Source organism: Epargyreus clarus, unplaced genomic scaffold (assembly GCF_041222505.1).
Source record: "Epargyreus clarus isolate Ecla_fem2 unplaced genomic scaffold, WU_Ecla_fem_2.2 ptg000003l, whole genome shotgun sequence".
Classification (NCBI taxonomy): domain Eukaryota; kingdom Metazoa; phylum Arthropoda; class Insecta; order Lepidoptera; family Hesperiidae; genus Epargyreus; species Epargyreus clarus.
Genome location: NW_027332211.1, coordinates 18068895 through 18090150, shown reverse-complemented (window position 1 = coordinate 18090150; position 21256 = coordinate 18068895). Strand labels below are relative to the sequence as shown.

At 36.4% G+C, this 21256-nt stretch overlaps 1 protein-coding gene across 5 annotated transcripts in view; it reads left to right on the top strand.

Annotated features, from left to right (window-relative positions):
• The window catches only part of hpo (serine/threonine-protein kinase hippo), a 27000-nt gene extending 5744 nt beyond the window's left edge, over positions 1-21256 (top strand). The window contains exons 1-11 of one of the 5 annotated variants that reach the window (XM_073091867.1): positions 3951-4629; positions 11741-11843; positions 13365-13523; positions 14825-15052; positions 15492-15700; positions 16249-16358; positions 16756-16874; positions 18073-18238; positions 18913-19066; positions 19324-19541; positions 20925-21256. In XM_073091867.1, coding sequence (XP_072947968.1) covers positions 4490-4629; positions 11741-11843; positions 13365-13523; positions 14825-15052; positions 15492-15700; positions 16249-16358; positions 16756-16874; positions 18073-18238; positions 18913-19066; positions 19324-19541; positions 20925-21100 — 1782 coding nt within the window. In that variant the 5' untranslated portion in view covers positions 3951-4489 and the 3' untranslated portion in view covers positions 21101-21256. Of the gene's footprint in view, positions 1-3950; positions 4630-11740; positions 11844-13364; positions 13524-14824; positions 15053-15491; positions 15701-16248; positions 16371-16755; positions 16875-18072; positions 18239-18912; positions 19067-19323; positions 19542-20924 lie in introns of those variants that run through there. The other 4 variants (XM_073091858.1, XM_073091891.1, XM_073091882.1 and 1 more) reach the window with 4 other exon arrangements.

Below are 21256 nucleotides of genomic sequence, written 5' to 3'. Positions count from 1 at the left end.
CAAGCAAATTCCTTGAAATATGAAAGCGCAAAGGCAATAATATATGTACTAATCACGTTAAAGACGATATAAACGTAACAACAAAAAGAAAGAACATTTCTTGATAAATCGCGAGTATCGCGACTTTTAATAACATAATCACTAACTTATTCGCCAAGGATGCATATTATCGCTTATGTACAAAGTACAACCCTAAGCTGACCCGCGTTTTATTCAGATTTTTAACTGTGTACGCCGAGTGCATTGTTCGACGAGATTTAATATAACAAAGCAAGTTAGTATATTGTTTCTTTACGTCATCCTTTATTTAACAGATCCAAAAAATGTTTTGGGAATCGTACGTTCCAGTCCTGATTAATGTGCATCTTGAAACATTTGTATTGAGTTATCTAGTTAAGAAAATTACTGTTGCCATAGAACATATTGCGAAATTCAGAACAAGTTTCTCGGGTACCTAGATTGTCTATATAAATAAATTCGCATGCATTCAGATCGAGCTGTTGTAACTTGTAATAGACTAGATCGAATTGAGTAATTGGTTGAATTTAAAATTTGTGATTGCGATCATTTATAAGTTTCCGGGAGTTATACGTCTAACAAAAAGTATTTTGATCTATAACGTTGAATTAAATACAAAACTTTTTGATCAGATTTAACAAAAATCATAATTGCGTTACATGATGTATTATCACTTGAACTGCCGTTTGTAGCAACAGCAGTGGCTGGCACTAAATCATCAAATAATTAGGCGTTAAATAATTTTACCTTTTGAATCTAATGACATATACGTAACATACATATAGAAAGAAATATATAACTGTATATTTTAAGATTTAAACTCAATTTTCTTACCTAGTTTTGTTCGTGATTAGTATTTATATAGCTCGAAAGTCCCGTTATAGCCTGAGAATGTTCCTCAATAAACGAAATCCAGCTCAAAGGAAGCTATAAATAAAGCTAGGTAGGATTGAGTAGATCTGTGGAGCGGGATCGCGGCTCTCCTCGCGCAGTTTCTGGGTCGTCGATCTTGGCTGACCTGTCCCGCTTGCCTCTTTCGCCTTTATAGCCCGTTCCTAACATGATTCACTTAGACCATTGACACAGGGAATGTCTTGATGTTGTCCCACTTGTTTTTGCTCCCTTGGGACATTCTTTGTACTTAAAGAAAAAAATACAAGTTACATTGATATTTGATAACGAAGCGAGGGCTTTCCCTCATACGTAGTCTTGCACAGAATTAATTGAAATAAACCCAAAAACATATTACTCATAGGTTAGTGATTTCAGTAATTGTTGTTTTCTACAATTTATAAATTATTCGCTATATATAGCTCTTTGTAGGTACACAAAATAATAATCCAAATTGCTTGTTACGGGCATTATCATCCGATTCCAATTTAGGGAAAAGCAATGTAAGCCCTGAACAGGAAATAATGTAAAAAACAAGTTTATCTCAGCTTATTTACATTAACACAATGGGTGTCGGCAGACGTCGCGTCTTTTGCGGTGCGCAGTTCATTGCACGGGAGATCGCCCGCGTGGAAATATTGATAGTAGCAATACAAGAAGTTGAAGAGAAGATGCTACTTTTATTAATACGATTGCTGAGATATATAGGATCTTTAACAACTCGGCAATAAAGGTAGCGACATTACGCATTTGGTGTCAGTAGACATCTCCGCGTCTCCCTTCTTAGGCAAAGTTATCTATCCTAAGAAGTCTTGCTCTTGACTGATATTTTATTGCAATTGAGTAATGTTAGAAGACCTTTACCTCTTATAATGATGCAGCCATTCCTTAACCTTTGGGAATTGCAAGTCTTGCGGAGCAGTTCATTGCACGGGGGATTGTGTTTGCGAAAATATCGCCGGAAACACATGCGCCAGGCGTTCGTTCGACTGGTGAGAGATTGGTCTCTTTACTTTTCCGAGAGTTGCTAATTAGTCCAAACATACCTATTTGTAATTCATTAACGAGCTAAAATACATTTGGACTGGTGTTGAAATTAAATTCTCGCGACGTTGTTATTACATAAATTAGCTGAAGACTATTTTGTAGTTTTGTTTGAATAATTGTCTTTTTTTTGGCTTTTTCTTTAATACGAAATATCATAAACGAATAATGCAAATAATTGACGCCTTTAGTATAAAAATAATACCTGTGGAACCTCTGTGGTGTCCAAAAGATGCAATGAAGTTTGATGTTCTTTGTTTTTCTATGACTAAAAAATCTCTGCATCATTGTTTAAAACATTATTAACCACTACAAATAACCTATTACCAACGCTTCAGGAAAATGTGATGATATTGCCTCATTACGTAAAATATTGATATAGTTTTATGAGATAAGTTTATCTCAGCTTATTTACATTAACACAATGGGTGTCGGCAGACGTCGCGTCTTTTGCGGTGCGCAGTTCATTGCACGGGAGATCGCCCGCGTGGAAATATTGATAGTAGCAATACAAGAAGTTGAAGAGAAGATGCTACTTTTATTAATACGATTGCTGAGATATATAGGATCTTTAACAACTCGGCAATAAAGGTAGCGACATTACGCATTTGGTGTCAGTAGACATCTCCGCGTCTCCCTTCTTAGGCAAAGTTATCTATCCTAAGAAGTCTTGCTCTTGACTGATATTTTATTGCAATTGAGTAATGTTAGAAGACCTTTACCTCTTATAATGATGCAGCCATTCCTTAACCTTTGGGAATTGCAAGTCTTGCGGAGCAGTTCATTGCACGGGGGATTGTGTTTGCGAAAATATCGCCGGAAACACATGCGCCAGGCGTTCGTTCGACTGGTGAGAGATTGGTCTCTTTACTTTTCCGAGAGTTGCTAATTAGTCCAAACATACCTATTTGTAATTCATTAACGAGCTAAAATACATTTGGACTGGTGTTGAAATTAAATTCTCGCGACGTTGTTATTACATAAATTAGCTGAAGACTATTTTGTAGTTTTGTTTGAATAATTGTCTTTTTTTTGGCTTTTTCTTTAATACGAAATATCATAAACGAATAATGCGAATAATTGACGCCTTTAGTATAAAAATAATACCTGTGGAACCTCTGTGGTGTCCAAAAGATGCAATGAAGTTTGATGTTCTTTGTTTTTCTATGACTAAAAAATCTCTGCATCATTGTTTAAAACATTATTAACCACTACAAATAACCTATTACCAACGCTTCAGGAAAATGTGATGATATTGCCTCATTACGTAAAATATTGATATAGTTTTATGTAACTAAATAACTCAATGATTTCAGCGACGATTAATCGGAATTAGTATTACGGTAACATGCATAGAGCAACAAATAGTATGCCAATAAAAAGGTCATCGAGTGTAGCTCATAGGATCCGCGTGTATTTATAGACAGACCAACACGCCGTTTTATTTATCTAGGGCCGCCCACCCGACTCGCTGTCATGAACGACACACGGCGGTAAAAAACTTAGTGTCATCGTGATTTATTATTACTGAACAGTTTATAGTCCTATATTTGTGATTTGGTGCTACTGAACTTTATTGTACCGTAAAAAGTAGATAACTCGAACATATAGCTTCTGTTAATTAAGCAGGATAGACCGTTATGTTCAGCTTTCCGTCTCTACGTCTATTTTGAAAATATGATGAAACTATCTAAAACAAATGTCAAGATATGACGAATCGACCGTGAAGAATAGCGAACGTATCCGTAGACATATATAAACAACATTCCTCGGGAGAAATGTTTAATGAAGCATAGTTTTCCTGTCTCTAAAACTTTATTAATAGAAACCCAAATTATTTTAACGCATCGTGGACTACAGGAAATAACACACGTCAATCTGTACATTGAAATCTTCATCTTTCAAACAGAAGTCCGAGTGTAAAGTTAGTCGAGGTGAATAGGAAAATGTTTCACTTTGGTTCCAGTATCTGTTGTCAGCGCTCCGTATGGGACATCAAAGCAGTTTTGTGAGAGACGGCGCAAGGGACGTTCGCTCCGCCGGGCACGCTCCGACCGGTTATTATAACCTGGAAAGGATATACGAGAGTTTATTTTGGGATTTAACTTTTGTTAATCGCTTTCGAATGTTTGCCGTGGACGCGGTGTTACGTAAATCCACGACTGTATTTCGTCAACGTACGAGAACTCAAATACGTGATTTGCTTGTGAAAATATGATATTAATTTTCCTAACTCTTGTGAAGTGTAAACAGGATCGATTTCAAACGGTACCCGTAACTTTATCTAGCGCAAACCACATGTAACCTCATTCCACATAGAAACGTGGTGACTGTTTACAGAATAAACAATCTCCGGATTTTGTTTGTGTGTTACAGTGAAAGAGTTAAACTGATTGACTAATCAGGATTCTGTGAAATATAAAAGATTAGGAATGTGGATGTGGCCGGATATCGACACATTTTTGTGTACTAGAGACTGTATACAGAAAACCTTATGATTCAGAAGCATTAACAGTAAAGACAATGCAGGACCCCAATGGATGCTGAAGGTCGTCTAATTTTTTGGAAAGGCGGGGTATGGGAGGGTGGTGCACCCACACTCAACTGCAACACCTGCAAGAAGAGACGAGCCGACAGAATGAGCGCGAATGAATCGCTTAACGAACGCCCTCAGGGGTGAGTTTTAGAACCAGTACTCTTTTTTTTATAGCTTCCATTCATTTAATTCTATGTCATCTAAGGCCAAGGTCTTTCATGCTCACCTCAGCAACGATTTTTTATTTACTTTCGTCTGTCGCCTTCAAACGTATCGCCTAGGGATGATCCAGATTGGGAACTAATGAAGCGAGAATTCAATTTACGCAAAGGGATGGGGTGTTGTGTAAAGAACAAATACTTTCTCCAATTTGAACGTGTTCTGCGCGTTTGTTTTCGACTTCTGCGTGCCAGTATTGATGAGAATAATGTGTTTACAGTAAAATCCAGACGTGCACCATCTGTCCGTGCCTCGGGACTATTATTTGCTTTTAGCTTATTACACTCTGTTTTATAATACTTTCATTTTAGAATTAGAAGTTTACAGCTTCTAATTCTTTCACCATATTTATAGTTTCGTTTTTTAGTATCTTGAGTCATGCATTCTATAATAATAACTGTTTCAAGTAATATTTCCTTAAACAATGAACAATTTGCATTAAAATATACGGTTAGTACATTTTAATCAACTTTAACGACGTAACGGTACAGGCTTTTATCTGAAGGCTAATGTACGCTTCACTTCTGTTCCACATAACGTGGGAATTCGTGGCATCCATTTCGAATTCCTCTATATGAATCACCATTGTTTCTCGTAATTGGATCTATAGTTTCCTATTCGTATTTCCTTAACAACCGTATAAATATTTATGGCGTACCTTTAATTTTATTGGGCACATTAGTTCCCATTCACATCACATCCCAGTTTCGCGGCCATATTATAGTCTGAAGGGTTTCGTGAATTGCATTAGTTCCTGAAGCATTCCAACTTAATCTTTAGGTACAGCAGCACACGCGTGCGAACAACATTCAATATGCGAATATCACATAACACGTTATATAAAGTAAATCTGCTGAATTAAAACATTGTCAGTTTTTCATACTAGACACTATAAAATTTTGACCTTTGGTAAGCGAAAAATTAGATAAATTGTTTCTTAATAACGTGCAATAATAGGTTGGTGGTCTACTTTAGAATGATTTATCATGTAAACAATAGTTACGGCCTACATTAGCATAGAAATAGAAGCTACTTTGTCACTTGTCTTGCTTGATTGACAGTGTTAATTAAGTATGCAATGACTGGAATTAAATACGCGTCTGTTTTATATAATCCGTACCAGTAGGAATCATTATCATTAGCAAATGCATACAGTTTACATCGGACTATTGTATAATGATTCATGATGTAATGAAATCATATTAAAAAACAGGGCGACCAGGTGCGTTTTGAACCTAAGCACATTGAAGGTTTCCTAGTCACCAAGTCGGGGTGACATAATTTGGTCGGCAGTTTTTATAGTACTTGTCAATGAAACTGTGAAAAAAGAATTATTTTGCATCGCTAAACGTAAAATATATGTACTTACTTAAGAGTCGAGTTGTCATAATTTGAATACACCATTTTAAAGTAGTTCATAGAGCATCTCTTCCTCCCAGATTCACTGTAGAGCCATTAGACTCAAAGTAAAATGATGATGTAAAGTGATTTATGAACAGATCATTTGCTTGCCAAACACCTACAGAATCCCAAAAAAATGAAATGTTTTATCGCCATCGGGCTTTAGACTGACAAATTAATTTTCTGTAAAGACTTCAGGAGCTCATTGGGATTTACAATAATCTTTATCTTAAACCATAAATAACCAGGTACCCACTACTTTTGTTTCAGTATCACGCTTCTGGTTATGATAAGCTAGATCTTCACAATGAAACAAAAGAATTAAACATTGATTAAACGCCTCCATTGTTTTTAGACCGAGATTAAATTTATATATTTTTGAACTCACTGATTTTAGCCCTTATTTTGTAAATATTCGTTTTAACTTTAATCGATACCGTGTATCATTATTGGGCATGCGTTTGTTATATCCTGATTTCTTTTCCAATTCCAATGAACCGGTTTTGAAAATGAGTGTTACTTGAGAACTTTTTACCCAGAATTGAATTTATAATATTTATACTGGTATAAGCCGGGCTGTAAGCCTTTTTCTTCGAACGTTTCGGATTAATGTATCATTGTGCAATGAGGTTAGGTACTTATTTTTACCGTATTTTAACATTAACAACAAACCACTTCAGTTTCTGATACTGAGTATCCACAGACTCCGGCAACGTGACCATTTGTCATTAATCCGAATCTTATCACTTTCATTATTTACTATGATAACTCGTAAATGCTTTGGTAATTTTTATTTACACTCTTCTTCCGTGGATTACTTTGGAATGGTACATTTAATGATATATTTATTAAAATTTGACCATGATCCCTTCCTTTGTGTAATTAAGTGAAATTCGATTCTATTTATGCAGCTGTATTGTCCCACTGTTGATAATGAATACTTTGTTTGAAAACCGTTGATATCTTACAGTTTTTATTTTGGTTTTTATTTTGATTTAGAATTTTAGACGAATGCTATAGACAAAAAAATAAACGTTAATACATATTATTTTATTTTATTATCGATACCAATATGAAGATATATTCACATATTATATAGACATGTACTTGTACAAATAACCACAAAGCCCATTACTAGTAATTGCAGATCCCAAGAAAAAAGCACTAAGTGAGAAACTGTTATAGTAAACATTTTTATAATGTTATTATAGTTTATTTTACTATTGTTTGTCTTTTTAACGCTTTCACCAGTTTGATCAGATATCTTTCATTTGTGCAGACAAAAGATTCTTATTTTCCTTCACCATGTTTATTACGATCGATCGCTGAGAATGCGAGGATTACTCTATTTGCGGATGAACAGGATCAAAACGTCCACACATTCCATCCTCGGACGCAGATGGCTCGATCGTACGACACGTGTTCCGTCTCTGCCGATGACTCGTGTACATGTGATACATTGTACATATGTTTTGTAGAACTAGTTACACTACATCTATTATAATTAGTTCTGTTTAGTTTTTTTATCTAGTCTCTTTCTGTCTCACGTTTCTAACCTGCATACATGCCTTAGCCCTAGATCTTGCTCATTCTCGTTGTTGATACTCGAAGTATGCTCTCAAACAAGACTTCGACCAATACGAACCAAAATAGCTTCACCTAGCTTATATATCCAGGTTAGCGAATGCACTGTTATGAATGTTATGATGTAATCTGCCTATACACTGCACAAGTTCTAATAGAATACGCAAATTGCATCAAGCTACAAAATTGGTACGCCCGCTGCACTTGGCTCGGGCTAACGCAATTGATCAATTGATCCACATGCGTACGCTACGCTCGTTTAAAGTAATTGCATCTAAACTTTAATACTCGAAACTATAGCTACGTACTTTACCGAGATCAAAGACATATTACCTACCTATATGTAATAGCAAGGCAAATAATAAGTCAGGACAATGTATTATGCAAATCTTAAAGCACTTGTAGTTTGAATAGAATTATTGGATTTCTAAAACTAAATAATATGTTAAAAACAATCTTCCGAAATTGAGAATCTTGAAATATGTTGTGAACCGGTCGCCTTGTGAAACTCTCTTGTTTCTTTGCTGTTCGTTTAATGCAATGCGGACCGAAAATAGCTGAAGAGGAATTTTGAATTCAAGAAATTCCCCACAGCAACATCGTAGCTAGCAGCTGGCTTTCCAGACTGTGTTAAAACTTATCCAATAAATTTTATCGCTTTTAGTTGTTTATATTATTAGAAAGTGGACCTTTCGTAATTCGGCTACGACAACAGCATCATCAATATTTAAAAAATAAAATCTTATACTATTGGGGAACTGTAGAGCTTTGTTCTGGTCTAAAGCGAGCGAGCATGAGAATAGAGGTGTTCCAATTCTTAAGAGCGATGGTGCATTAGTGGTCAACCTCAGAAGTTCTTTTCTATGTGGAATCGGTGACAGATGAGAAGCACTGACCACAGAACCAAAGGAGCTGCAAGGTCAGTTGTTTCTTCCATTGTGTACCGCCTACCTTACACCCTTGCATAGTGCGATACTAACTCGTATGACCATAAAATGAAAATCATACAAATTTGAGGAATAGAGAAAAGATTGAATATTTACAATACTCTAGGGATATTACTTTGCATAGAGTGCAACTGCTCGTGAACTAACTCGTCTAAATATAAATGCATGTTTTTTCCTTGTTTACTAGTCGTTTCTGGAGAAGACTAGCAGAAGGTACTCAATTCATAATTGAGTATCATTAAAGTATTGTTAACAATAAGTAGACGTCTGTGTAGCCTACACTGCCACTAACTAGAGCCTAGACGTTAGAACGTCACATGATTTTCTTGATGAAATGCATTTTTAGGAAACAATTAGGCATGACATAAACACTATAATGCGTAAAACGAAATTAAGGTGGATTATTCTGTCATGTGAATTAAAATGTGATGTATTGACCTAATCTGTGATAAGAATAATGCAAGTCTTCTACTTTTAACGATAAATAAACACAATCATGGGATATCGTCCGTTTATTATTTGGTATTCATGTTAGGCGACCAATCTTTCGTTGCGTGTCAATCTTATCATCAAAATACTATTACAACCATGCTAACATTAATTTTTTCGTGAAAAAATGTATCAATCCATTAATATTTTAATACATTTACAAGTATCTAGATAAACTTAGAAATTAAAACGAATGATCTAAATCACATTAACGGTATATTAATGTAGTTGTTCAATCTCAACGTAGACACTGTCAAGACGTCAATGCTTACGCTACTAGCATATTATAATCATCAATCAATATTAATCATCATTTATTGTAAAAGATAGATTGATAACGATATTAAGATATCGCAATGTAAAAGATATGCTATACATAAACTTAATCTTGATGCTCCAAGTCACGCGTTTTTGTGATAAGTATAAGTGATCTTACAAAATAAATTTAAGCTGTACAAATTTACGATTATCACTTGAATTAAGCTTAAGTTATTCTAAATGACTGTAAGCCAATGATACTGTCAGCCGTCATAAAGTGGTATCTTTGGAAAGTTGGAACCGACGTAAGCTCACTAAATCTTTATAATTAGCATTCGACTTTGTACGATGCAGTGCCCTTATTTTTAGCAGTTACTAAGTGGGTTTCACGGTTTCACTTACGAAACCAAAAGGTGAATGCGGTGGTGCGATCGAAATTGTCTAATTAACCGCAATTAGGTTAATTTCTGGCATTTGCTTGATTTAACGAGGATTTCTTAAAAGTACAGTGAAGTACGGATGTCGCCAATAATATTATCGAGAACCGTCTTCCTGTTTTTTTTTATATTATCCATAGAATAATAAGGCTGTAACTACAAAATTCTAAATAATGTCAAACAAAATGTTCGACTGAATGTTCTTACGCCAGATGGTCGTCTAGTGTCAAAGAAATGTAGAGTGCAGCTGGGGGTACAGAGATTCAGGTTATAGCGTCTGGGGCATACACACATTTTTACATTATGTTTTAAAAAGCAAAGTTTGTAAAAGTCTAGGAACTTCATCCAGTGAAAACAAATCCCCAAACGCGCTCTAAAACTCAAAACAAAGAGAAATATTCGGACCTTTCCTAAGCTACATTTTCAAGACCAATACCGTGACGTTTAATTTTGTTTTTACCTGACACAACATGCGAATAATTCTCTGTATTGAAATGGACTGTATTATCATCCAATTGCTCATACTTATCAGTGAACCGTAGTTCCTACGCAGTGAATCAATAACGCATTTATTATTAAAGCCTTCGATCACTACTTTTTATCGCATGATACCGGATTGTATTATTGATGAAGTAATAACTTCGAAAGGATGACATAATCAATGTTTGGGTTTTCTCTCCTATGATGTTTTTTATGTTTTTTTTTCCAGTAGCATTATAATTTATTATTGTTTGATACATACGGCTAGAAAACTTAACGCCATGTAAAACCATTTACAAAGCCACTGAACGCCATTGTTATTATGTCAAATATTCTTTAATTGCAACACAATGACATAAGCATGTAATATTTTATAGCTAGTTCTTAGTTAACAGATCCTGATTTCAAAATTTTAACTAATTAATAACAAGAATATTTATAAAAGCACCAAATACGGAAGTCTCCAAATCCTCGACACCTACACATAGAACTCGGCTACCCAGCTTTACTATGCCACGTAACTGTATCTTATATCGAAGTCTAGTTTCGCAAACCACATCGGAGCTCACAACAGCAACTAAAACTGCATAATAACATAAATATATAGCTCTCATTAGTTGTTGCTATCGGTGACTATGATGATGACGATTATTTTTTTATAATATGGGAGTAGCAGACGAGTATGCAGTCCACCTGATGGAAGTGGATACTGCCGCCAATGGACATCTGTACTCAACCCTAGATAGGATTAGATATTCCTACATGAGGTAGACCACAGATACGCCGCTGCGCGTGAGGACTAACGCTGGAACGCCTCTGGAAGTATGTCTCCCTTACCACACCCTTCAAACTAGAAAACAGAACGCTTAACACTGCTGTTATGAGGCAGAAATAGGTGTGGCGGTGGTGCCGCCGGGGTCGAATCACAAAGGGTTCTACCACCTTCAAATTATTGTTTCGTTAATGCTTGTTTAAAGTAAGCTCAAGTATCCAGACGATCGTAACAAAATCGATACGTCAGCAGTGTTTACGTTCGCAACAAAGGAAAATAAATTGGGGCAAGTCCGCCTTAGCGTCGTGATTGCTGGCCATTCGCGTCTACATGTATTTGCTTAACTTTTTATAATGTTTACTTTTAACTTAGTTTGTTGATAAGTTGCGTAAAGGTTAAAGTTCTGATTTATCGCATATTTGCTTCGGCTTCTATTTAGGACAATTTTACTATAGATTTTATTAAATAATATTACAATTTCTTTCTTACAGTTATTTGATTAGAATTTACACTTATCCATTGTTTTGTCAATTTTGATTATTATATTCTCTTTTAATTTTTTTCTCTAGTGCTATTGCTACTTGCGATTTGTAGAATTTAGTCCAAAGTTCTATAAATTGCAAACACTCAGTAATCGTATATTTAATCAATATTTTTGTTGCAGTGAGTTGAAAAAACTATCGGAGGAGAGTCTAACCCGGCAACCTGAAGAAGTGTTCGACATTATCTGCAAACTAGGCGAGGGTTCCTATGGCAGTGTATATAAGGTAATTTTCAAATTCAAAATGTTTTTGAATCTAGATAAGTACTTTATTTTGAGTAAGGTTAGTGTCAAAAACGTTTATTTTACAAGAGAAGGGAATTCTTAACCAAAAATTTTAATAGCTTCAAAAAAACAGAAGCTTTGCGTTTATGATGATACTCCATATTGAATAAAGTTCGTCAGTGTCTATTAATAATTCATTTAATGTTTGTAACAAAACATGTTTTAAATAGATAAAGGCTTAAAATTACTGGAAGCTTAATATTGAAAGATTTTTTGCGAATGGAATTCATTCCGACGATGATACGTCCACCACAGAGTTGTGAGACCAAATGCAATCATATTCTACTCTTTATTTCGTTTGATGCTTTGAATAAAATAAAACAGCATAAAGCCTATCGTGGCTACACATTCAAATGCTCCGAGCGAAAAATATATATAAGAGCCTCCGCAAAAAACATGAAAAGTTCTATTTAAAAATGTGTCTGTAGGAACAGCATTACTCTTAAATAAGGCTAGTAGTCTGCTAGATTAAAAGTGCACTAAGGAACAATGGTCGTCTGATGAGTTTCCCACCAGCACTTTTCATTAGTTTCCTCATTTATACTGCTTTTTACTGTAAAAAGGACGATTTCTTTCTTATTTACAACTTTAATCTATGAATATGTAGTATTTTCACAGCTTTGAGTGTTCAAAATTAATTAGTGAGCTTATTTTCATGTGAAAGTACTCGGTAACCTAGTTTCGTCCACTCGGCGGCTGCGTTTCAAAATATACTCTGTAAATTTGCTTTGCTCCTTAATAAATTCATGTAGTCAAATACTATAAATAGTTTCTTTTTTATGTTCTTTTTTCTCAAATATACATTTTAAAGGATGATCCTTTAAACTATATATGGATGTATGTATTGGATGTGAAATAGAAATTACCTTTTAAACAACTGGGACAGAAACGAACTAGCCATCTGTGGTAATTAGCGTTATCTATGAACATTTTAAAGACTGTCGGGTTTGAAGGCCACCCATAAATATTAAAAACGTATTGACGTCTCAAAACTAATGCTAAAGGTAAACTAAAGGTCTGCTCGAGGTATAAAACTCACAAATTGGGAATCGAAAGCTCAACATAATTCCACTAGCCACCGTGTACAAGCCAATTTTCATTGAGCTTTATTTGCAAGCTTTCGTTCCGTCCAATGTATTGCAATTTTCCAACGTTTGTTTGCCTTTTGTGTTCTTCAGTAGTTCTCTACGGGTTCACCCTTTGAAGTCAATGAATAGTAGATATTTCACGAAAGCAATAGAAAATAAATTATTGTTCGCAATTAATATTTAACCATATATACTTGGAAGTTGTATAACCCTGTTCTAATATGACTCTGTAGATACCACTACCTCATCCATTTCTGATAGCAGCAGTATTAACCGCTGCGGTAGGCACACAACATCAGGTGGATTGCATGATCGTCAATTTAATAAAAATAGATCTATGTTGTTTCTATCGATGTTTCTATGTATTTTTCTAGGCATTACATAAAGAAAGCGGGCAGGTGCTCGCGATCAAACAGGTCCCGGTGGACACGGACCTCCAGGAGATCATCAAGGAGATCTCGATCATGCAGCAGTGCGACAGCCCCTACGTAGTCAAATACTATGGTAGTTACTTCAAAAATACAGATTTATGGGTAAGTGTGTTAGTATCCAATAGGAAGTTGAGTTGTTTCAATAAGACATTAGTGACCTTCTCCTGGGAACGATTTAAAGTAGATTAGTGTCATCACAGATAGCTTGCTCCCAACGACACAGTAGTAAGTTGTAAGTTACGGATTATAGACCATAGAAAAAGAATAATAAGAACATTAATGACACTATATTTTGTAAAGAATATATCTCTCCACGATATTGCGATCGTTTCTTTTGTGGGCGAAATTCAATTGCTTAAATCCGTAGACAAATTGGTAAAATCCTGACGCGAATTACTAAGACCCTGGCCCATACCGCACGCTTCCTTGCGATATTCTTCATGTAAGCTCTATATTCTTCTCATTTATTACAGCTATTTTACAACTTACTAAAATTACATTGTTGTTCTACCAAGATTTCGTCGTTAATGAAATAATTAATATATTTTTTCCTTTTTAGTCAGTTTTATTAGTTTTACACTATAATATTGTAATCTAATTGCTACGACAATTTATTTTCATAACTATCGTTAAGGATCGATAAGGAGGTTGCTTAAATTGCTATAAAAGTAGAAAGTTCCGAAAGGTAATTTATAAAAATTCAGCGTTTTGATTTAATACTTACATAAAAATAAGATTTGTTTTTAGAATTGTTTACCTTAAATATTCTATTTTTTCACATACTATTCAGGATATTAGTCTGTGCATTGTCTGTTGGGAATTGTTGAAAATATTTCATATGAAATATTCTGCGAGTCTACAAAGTTATATTCTTTATTTATGAGGACGGCAGACGGGTCGAGTGCTGCAAACATCGCACTAAACTCGATTTTGCCTTTTCGTTTGAGATCACAATCTGGGATGTCGCGTCGCGCCGTTTCCGCCCATTTGTACCTAAAATGATACGTTAGACCGTAAAATTGCCTCTATAATGCGCGTTCAGAGGATAAATAAAGCAATAAAATATCGGGTTTTTGGGTGTTATAACTTTCATATAAACTCTGCTGTGGCATTCGATTAATCATGTGGGTATTTTATGTATTTGAACTTGCATGAATTAAACGAGTCGAGTGAGATATTTAAATTAAATGAGTGTCACTTATCCGACTCATTTGTACTTCTAATGAAAACAGCAGAAATGTATGTGTCGATGATGCCACTATAGCTAAATCGCAAAGGTTTCTACCACTATTATATAAACTAATACCACTTATATGTTAAAATATATGATTTGCTCGAAATTTAATCTACTACTATTCTATCCAAATAATACTTGCTCATATCTGCCTTCATCAAATTCGCAGATCGTTATGGAATATTGCGGGGCGGGTTCAGTATCAGACATAATGCGGCTAAGGAAGAAAACGTTATCGGAAGACGAGATCGCGACGATACTGTGCGACACGCTCAAAGGGCTGGAGTATCTGCACCGGCGGCGGAAGATCCACAGGGACATCAAGGCTGGGAACATATTGCTCAATACCGAGGGTCACGCGAAGCTCGCGGATTTTGGCGTAGCTGGACAACTAACGGTACGTACTCGACTTGAATCTGCTTTATTTTTAGATTTCTATGACTTTGTAAAGTTTTTGTATGAAATATAAAGAACAAATAAGAGTGAAGTTTCTTGTTGTTATGAGGTTACATTTCTAAACTCCATATAGGAGAAATTCTTCCTTAGGGATTATCATAAAAAAATATTACTAGCACTGACATATGTACTTTACTTAGTTACTTTGTCTTCTACTAGGACTTAGGACTATTTACACCTCTGGGTCAGTAAAGAATTCTGGCTCTCGACAAAAGCGCCTCCTACAGGGTCCAAATATAGCTAGAAACTATCCAGGTGTAATTACATAAAAGACTTTTCAACATAAGCCTTGCCGAGAATAATTACGAATACACACATACACGCACTGAAATTTTGTTTATAAATATTGGCAATAATGTAATAATTCCAACCAACTCCAGGACACGATGGCAAAACGCAACACAGTGATCGGCACGCCGTTCTGGATGGCGCCCGAGGTGATCCAGGAGATCGGCTACGACTGCGTGGCGGACATCTGGTCGCTCGGCATCACCGCGCTCGAGATGGCCGAGGGCAAGCCGCCCTATGGAGACATACACCCCATGAGGGCTATATTCATGATACCTACCAAACCTCCGCCGTCGTTCAGGTAAGGGATATACTACTGAAAACAAATTAAGGACCACTTTGTATTTTTGGTGTACCATGAAGATTACAGTTAAAGTAACATAATTAATGCAATGATTAGGGTATGTAGTGATAAATCAATTTTCTAATGCTAAAATATTATTATTTTAATTGTTAATATATTCTTAACAAAAAGACGTAAATTTACATTAAAACAGAATGAAAAAAATATCAATGAAAGATGTTAGCTGAGGAAAATCTAAAAAAATATGAAATAATAATGAACTAGGTTTTTCAGTGGCTAGGTTGCTGGGGCTTGTGATACTGCCAAAGCGCTGGTGACTACACGAAGTAATAAATTTTGTTTTTAATTTAGAAACTATGAACACTCCTTTGGACCTTCGATGTATGTTGTTGTAATTCGTCCAAATTTAAAGTGTTATAAAATAGGAAAAGAACAATGGCTTACTGAAATGAAGATATTTTTATTTTTACTATTTATAAATGCTTTAATTATCCACTTCACTTCAATTTTAAGATTATTTTATGTGTTTTTTATTTAATTTTCAGAGAACCAGATCAATGGTCGCCAGAGTTCATAGATTTCGTCAGTCAGTGCCTTGTGAAGAACCCGGACGAGCGAGCGACGGCGGAGTATTTGTTAACACACGAGTTCATAGGTAAGTTTATAGGTAAGTGCAACTTTTTTATTTATTTTTTATAAAATATAGTTAGTAAACTTACTGAGTTATAATATTTTAAATTATTTTTACAATTATTACTTATCATAAGTAATCTATAATCTTTATTATGGTTGTTTAGTTTTGCACCTTCATTACTAGGCAATAGCCCTTACTCATGATTTTTTGAAATCTAGAACACATTGAAGTATATTACAGTGTAGTGACTAACTCATGTTGGATCAATTACTTCGAATAGTGCTCACTCTTCCAACGCTTGATTGTGGCCAACGTTGCTAACTTTATAGATCGGTTGTCTACATAAGTTGTGTTGTGTGATCATGCGTATTTTAGTCGCGAAGTATAGGAAGGATGATGTGTGCAACGTGTGTCGTAGGTAACGCGTCGCAGCCGAGCATCCTGAGCGCGATGATAGCGGAGGCGCGCGAGCTGCGCGAGGCGCAGGCCTTCCGCACCGCGCACGCGCCGCCGCACGCCGCCAAGACCATCGCCGCGGTAACACACGCCATACTACCCCACACCGCCCTACACTACCCCACACGGCTCCAAATTACTACACACCACTTCATATTACCTCATCGCTCTACAATACACCGCCCAACACTACACTACCCTGCTCCATAGTAACTCATATCGCTCCACGTTATTCGACACCGCTACACATTACCCCACACCGTTCCAAATTACCCCATACTGCTCCACATTACCCCACATTGCTCCACAGTACCTCACGCCGCTCCTTATTCCCCTACACCGCTATACATTACCTTACACCGTTTCACACGACCGCACATCGCTCCATACTAACTCATACCGCTTCACATTGCTCTACATAGCTTAATATTAAGGCAGAAATATGCTTTTGAAACGCCACACTAGCCGATGAACATTATCAACATTCGACGCAACGTGGTGATAATGCGATTCTGATAGCGTGGCGTGTTGATGTTTCCGCTTTTGTCTTACATTACACAACACCGTCTCACATTACCCCAAGCTACCCCATCGTTCCTATTTCATGCATCTAAATACTTATCTGCTAATGCATTTTTATTCACACATTCATAGTTTCAGGATCAATTCTTAATCAAAATAATAATAATTAAATAAATTAAATAATTGAATTGAATTAGACCATATATAAACTTTAATACTTAATATTAATACTTTAATATTAATGATAAAACAGCTTGGGACTGATCAATAACATAATTATTAGTTAATTAAGAAAATGTCAAAGTGTAGCGTATCTTGCTGAACAAACTTCTTTTTTTTTAGATAAATGTAAAGCAAGATACTGGAGCTAATGCTTTATTAATTATATGTAAAAATAATGGCATTTAAAAAATAAAATAAAAAGAGAATAATTATTTTTAAAATTAAAAAAGACAAACCCACTGAGTTTCTTACCGGATCTTCTCAGTAGAGGTCGCGTTCCGATCCGGTAGTAGTTTAAGAAAATATTGTAACTGACAATTTGTAAGTGCCGCCGTTGGCCTATACAAAATAAATATATTTCATTTCATTTCATTTCATTTCATTTCATTTCATTTCATTAATAGAATCAAGGGTAGAAGTATAATATAATATAAAGAAAAAATTGTAGATAACAAAATATAGTTTCTATCAATACAATCTTATCTGCTATTTATATGTACTAGCAGTATGGTAACCTGTCCCATGAATCTCGCAGGGCGCCGGCTACGCGGATGAGACGATGAAGCAGCGCGACGCGGGCACGCTGGTGCCGGCGCGCGCGGGCTCGGCCGAGCTGCCCGCCGACCTGGCCGCCGACCTCGCCGCAGACCTCGGCACCATGGTCATCAACGAGCCCGCGCCCGACCTCGCCACCATGAAACGTGAGCGGTCACGTCACGCACGCACACAAGCACGCATGCGCGCACACACACACACACACATGCACACACGCACACACACACACACACACACACACGCGCACACACACACACACGCGCACACACACACACACACAAACACATACATACGCACGCACCCACACACGCATACATACACATATACACACAGACACGTTCGCGGGGACACGATGGCACGTATATACGCGCCTACACACCGAGCGATACACGTAATGTTAGAATATGATGTTATAAAATTGTGTTTCATTGTTATTTTATTTCAAAGAAAGAATCTTATTTATTCGTGGCAATTGCAACGGACAAACAAAAATAAAATAAACAAAAGTACTAAATACTAAACTAATAAAAAATACTAAATAAACTAGACATATTACAATTATTATTTATTATCAGAAACTAGTATCTTTTCTAGTATTTAGTAACATGCTTAACATATGTATATGTAATGTTCTCAATATTCTTTCCTATATCTTCAAACAATTCGTACAGAATCGATAGGATATCAACATTCTCGAAAATCATCGAGTTTAAATCAACTTTTAAAATAAAGTTACTATGCGAATAACAAAAAATAATTTGCAACTAGCCGCCAATAATGTCATCTTATCAAACACTTACTTCTATCTTTCTACTTACAGGGCATGACACAGATCCAATGGACACGAACAGACCGAAGTATCGACCGCTTTTCCTAGAACATTTCGAGAAGAAGGAGGTGAATCATCTCAACATGGGTTCAGTGATCAACGGCACTCTCACGCCGCACATGAGGCTACCAGATGACGAAGTCAGGTAAGATTGGATAAGCTAAGGGAAATTGTGTCATTTGATTACTGCTGATAATAGCAGCATTAAAGTTGTAGAAAAGTTTGTAATATGACTCCGAAGGCACAGCGCTGCAACTATTCCTGCCTTAAGTGGAAGCAGCTGTTGTGTTCTAGTTTGAAGGGTGTGGTAAGTAAGAAACACTCATATGAGGTCATGAAACTAGTCCTCAGGAATCGACCTTGGAATGAATTATAGAACGAATGTTTGAATGAATGTTCCAGAGTGGAGCCCAACGAGCCAGCGGGCGACGCGAGCGCGGCGTTGTCGTTCCAACGTGCGTTCGTGGAGGAGGGCAACTTCGAATTCGTAAGTCAGCTGCACGTCGTCAACTTACTGCCGCTGCGGCATTCCGGTCACACCGGTCACTCCGGTCACGCCGGTCACACCGGTCACTCCGGTCACACCGGTCACGCCGGTCACACCGATCACACCCGTGACAGTAAGTCCCGCACGTCCGCACTGCGCGATCTTGTCGTGCCCTCGCTCATTGTGTGAATAACTGTATATATATTTTTTGTAAATAACAAAACGTGAGCATACTCTGTCACGCTAAGCCAGTGCGGAATACATGATTTTACTAACAGATTTGAAAAGTAATTCTTCTATCTTCTACTATTAATATGTTGTGGTCTAAAATATATAAAATTGGTTGGTTTGGAGTAGTTATCTATATATTTCTGTCATTAATAAACTAAACTTTAAATACGCTTTGTAATATTATTTCTGTTTTTAACTTATTGTTTATACTATCCATATTTAAAAGTTCACAAATTAAATATTTTTCTTATTGCTACTTTGAATTGTTCAATCAATGTGAATCACTGATTATAAAAGAAAATGCGGACTTACGGGGCTTACGTAATATTTTAAATGTTTTATTTAATTTTAGTTGTTTATTTTTAGTTATAAAATCGTGAATTGTGACGTTATAATGAAATGATCGATTACGATATTGTGTTTATTTGTTCATATCTCATATTATTAAATATATTTATTTTACTAAATTGTACATTAATTGCAAATAGAAAAGATTTCATAAACCGTATATGATCGTTTTATTGAAACGTTTGTTGCTTCATTGAGATGTGCTGGTCAGGGCAGCTGGTGTTTATTTGTGCATTGCTACCGTAGGATTAAGATAATGCTTAAAGGTAATAGGTTCTTTTACCTTGTCCTTAATTTTCTATCTGGAGGTGATTGGGGTTGAAAAGTGAGCAAAAATTCGACTTAGATTTAATTGTACCTATTTGATCTGTGCTTTAAACTTGATGTCCTTTTCTTTTAATTGGAGTCTGTTGTGGGTGTTCAGGGAATAAATACACTCGTTATTATCTTTTAAGTATGTTGCATTATTTGCTGCTTATATTTGTATGACATAAAAATAAATATAATAGGTAGGGCGAGACGGTAGCCCTAATTGTTATAAAAAATGGCGACATGTGGATATCGAAAAAAAAAAAAAAAGAATTATAACTGTAGACACTAAAAAAATTAGTTTTTATTGAGTATTTAATAAAATAATGAGATGACTTAATATATCTTTGTTTCTATAATAAGTTCAATCGTTTTATATGATTTGTTTTCTCGTTTGAAGTACAATGAAGAATGAAACTAATTGTCGATGTTAAGCTTGTCGATTACGGAGGGCGTCATCTAGTAGATGTTAAGCTCGCTCCACATTCTCGCGAGCGCGAGAAAAGCACGAGAAGCGAGAATGTGGAGCCAATACGAATCTCTTGAGAATGTGGAGCGGGCTTTAGATTTGCTCGGCTGGAGTCTTCCGTCGACAGCGTGTGTACTAACGTGTGTTTGTCGGTATTAGCTGGCGTGCCTGCCGGCGGGCGAGCTGGAGGCGCGCATGGCGCGGCTGGACGCGGAGATGGAGGCGGAGATCGAGCTGCTGCACGCGCGCTACGACCGCAAGCGCCGCCCCATCCTCGACGCCATCTCGCTCAAGCGCCAGCGCCAGCAGAACTTCTAGCGCCGCGCACCTCCTGACGCACCCGCTGCCGCGAACGCCCGCCTGGACGGTCTGCAGCCGTCGAGCTTGTGATCTCTTGGCGAGTCAAATTTGTTGAGTAACCGTCGAGTATCTTTTATGCTTATAAAATTTTTGACGAACTGACGAATAGTATGTACACTTGAACATGCCGT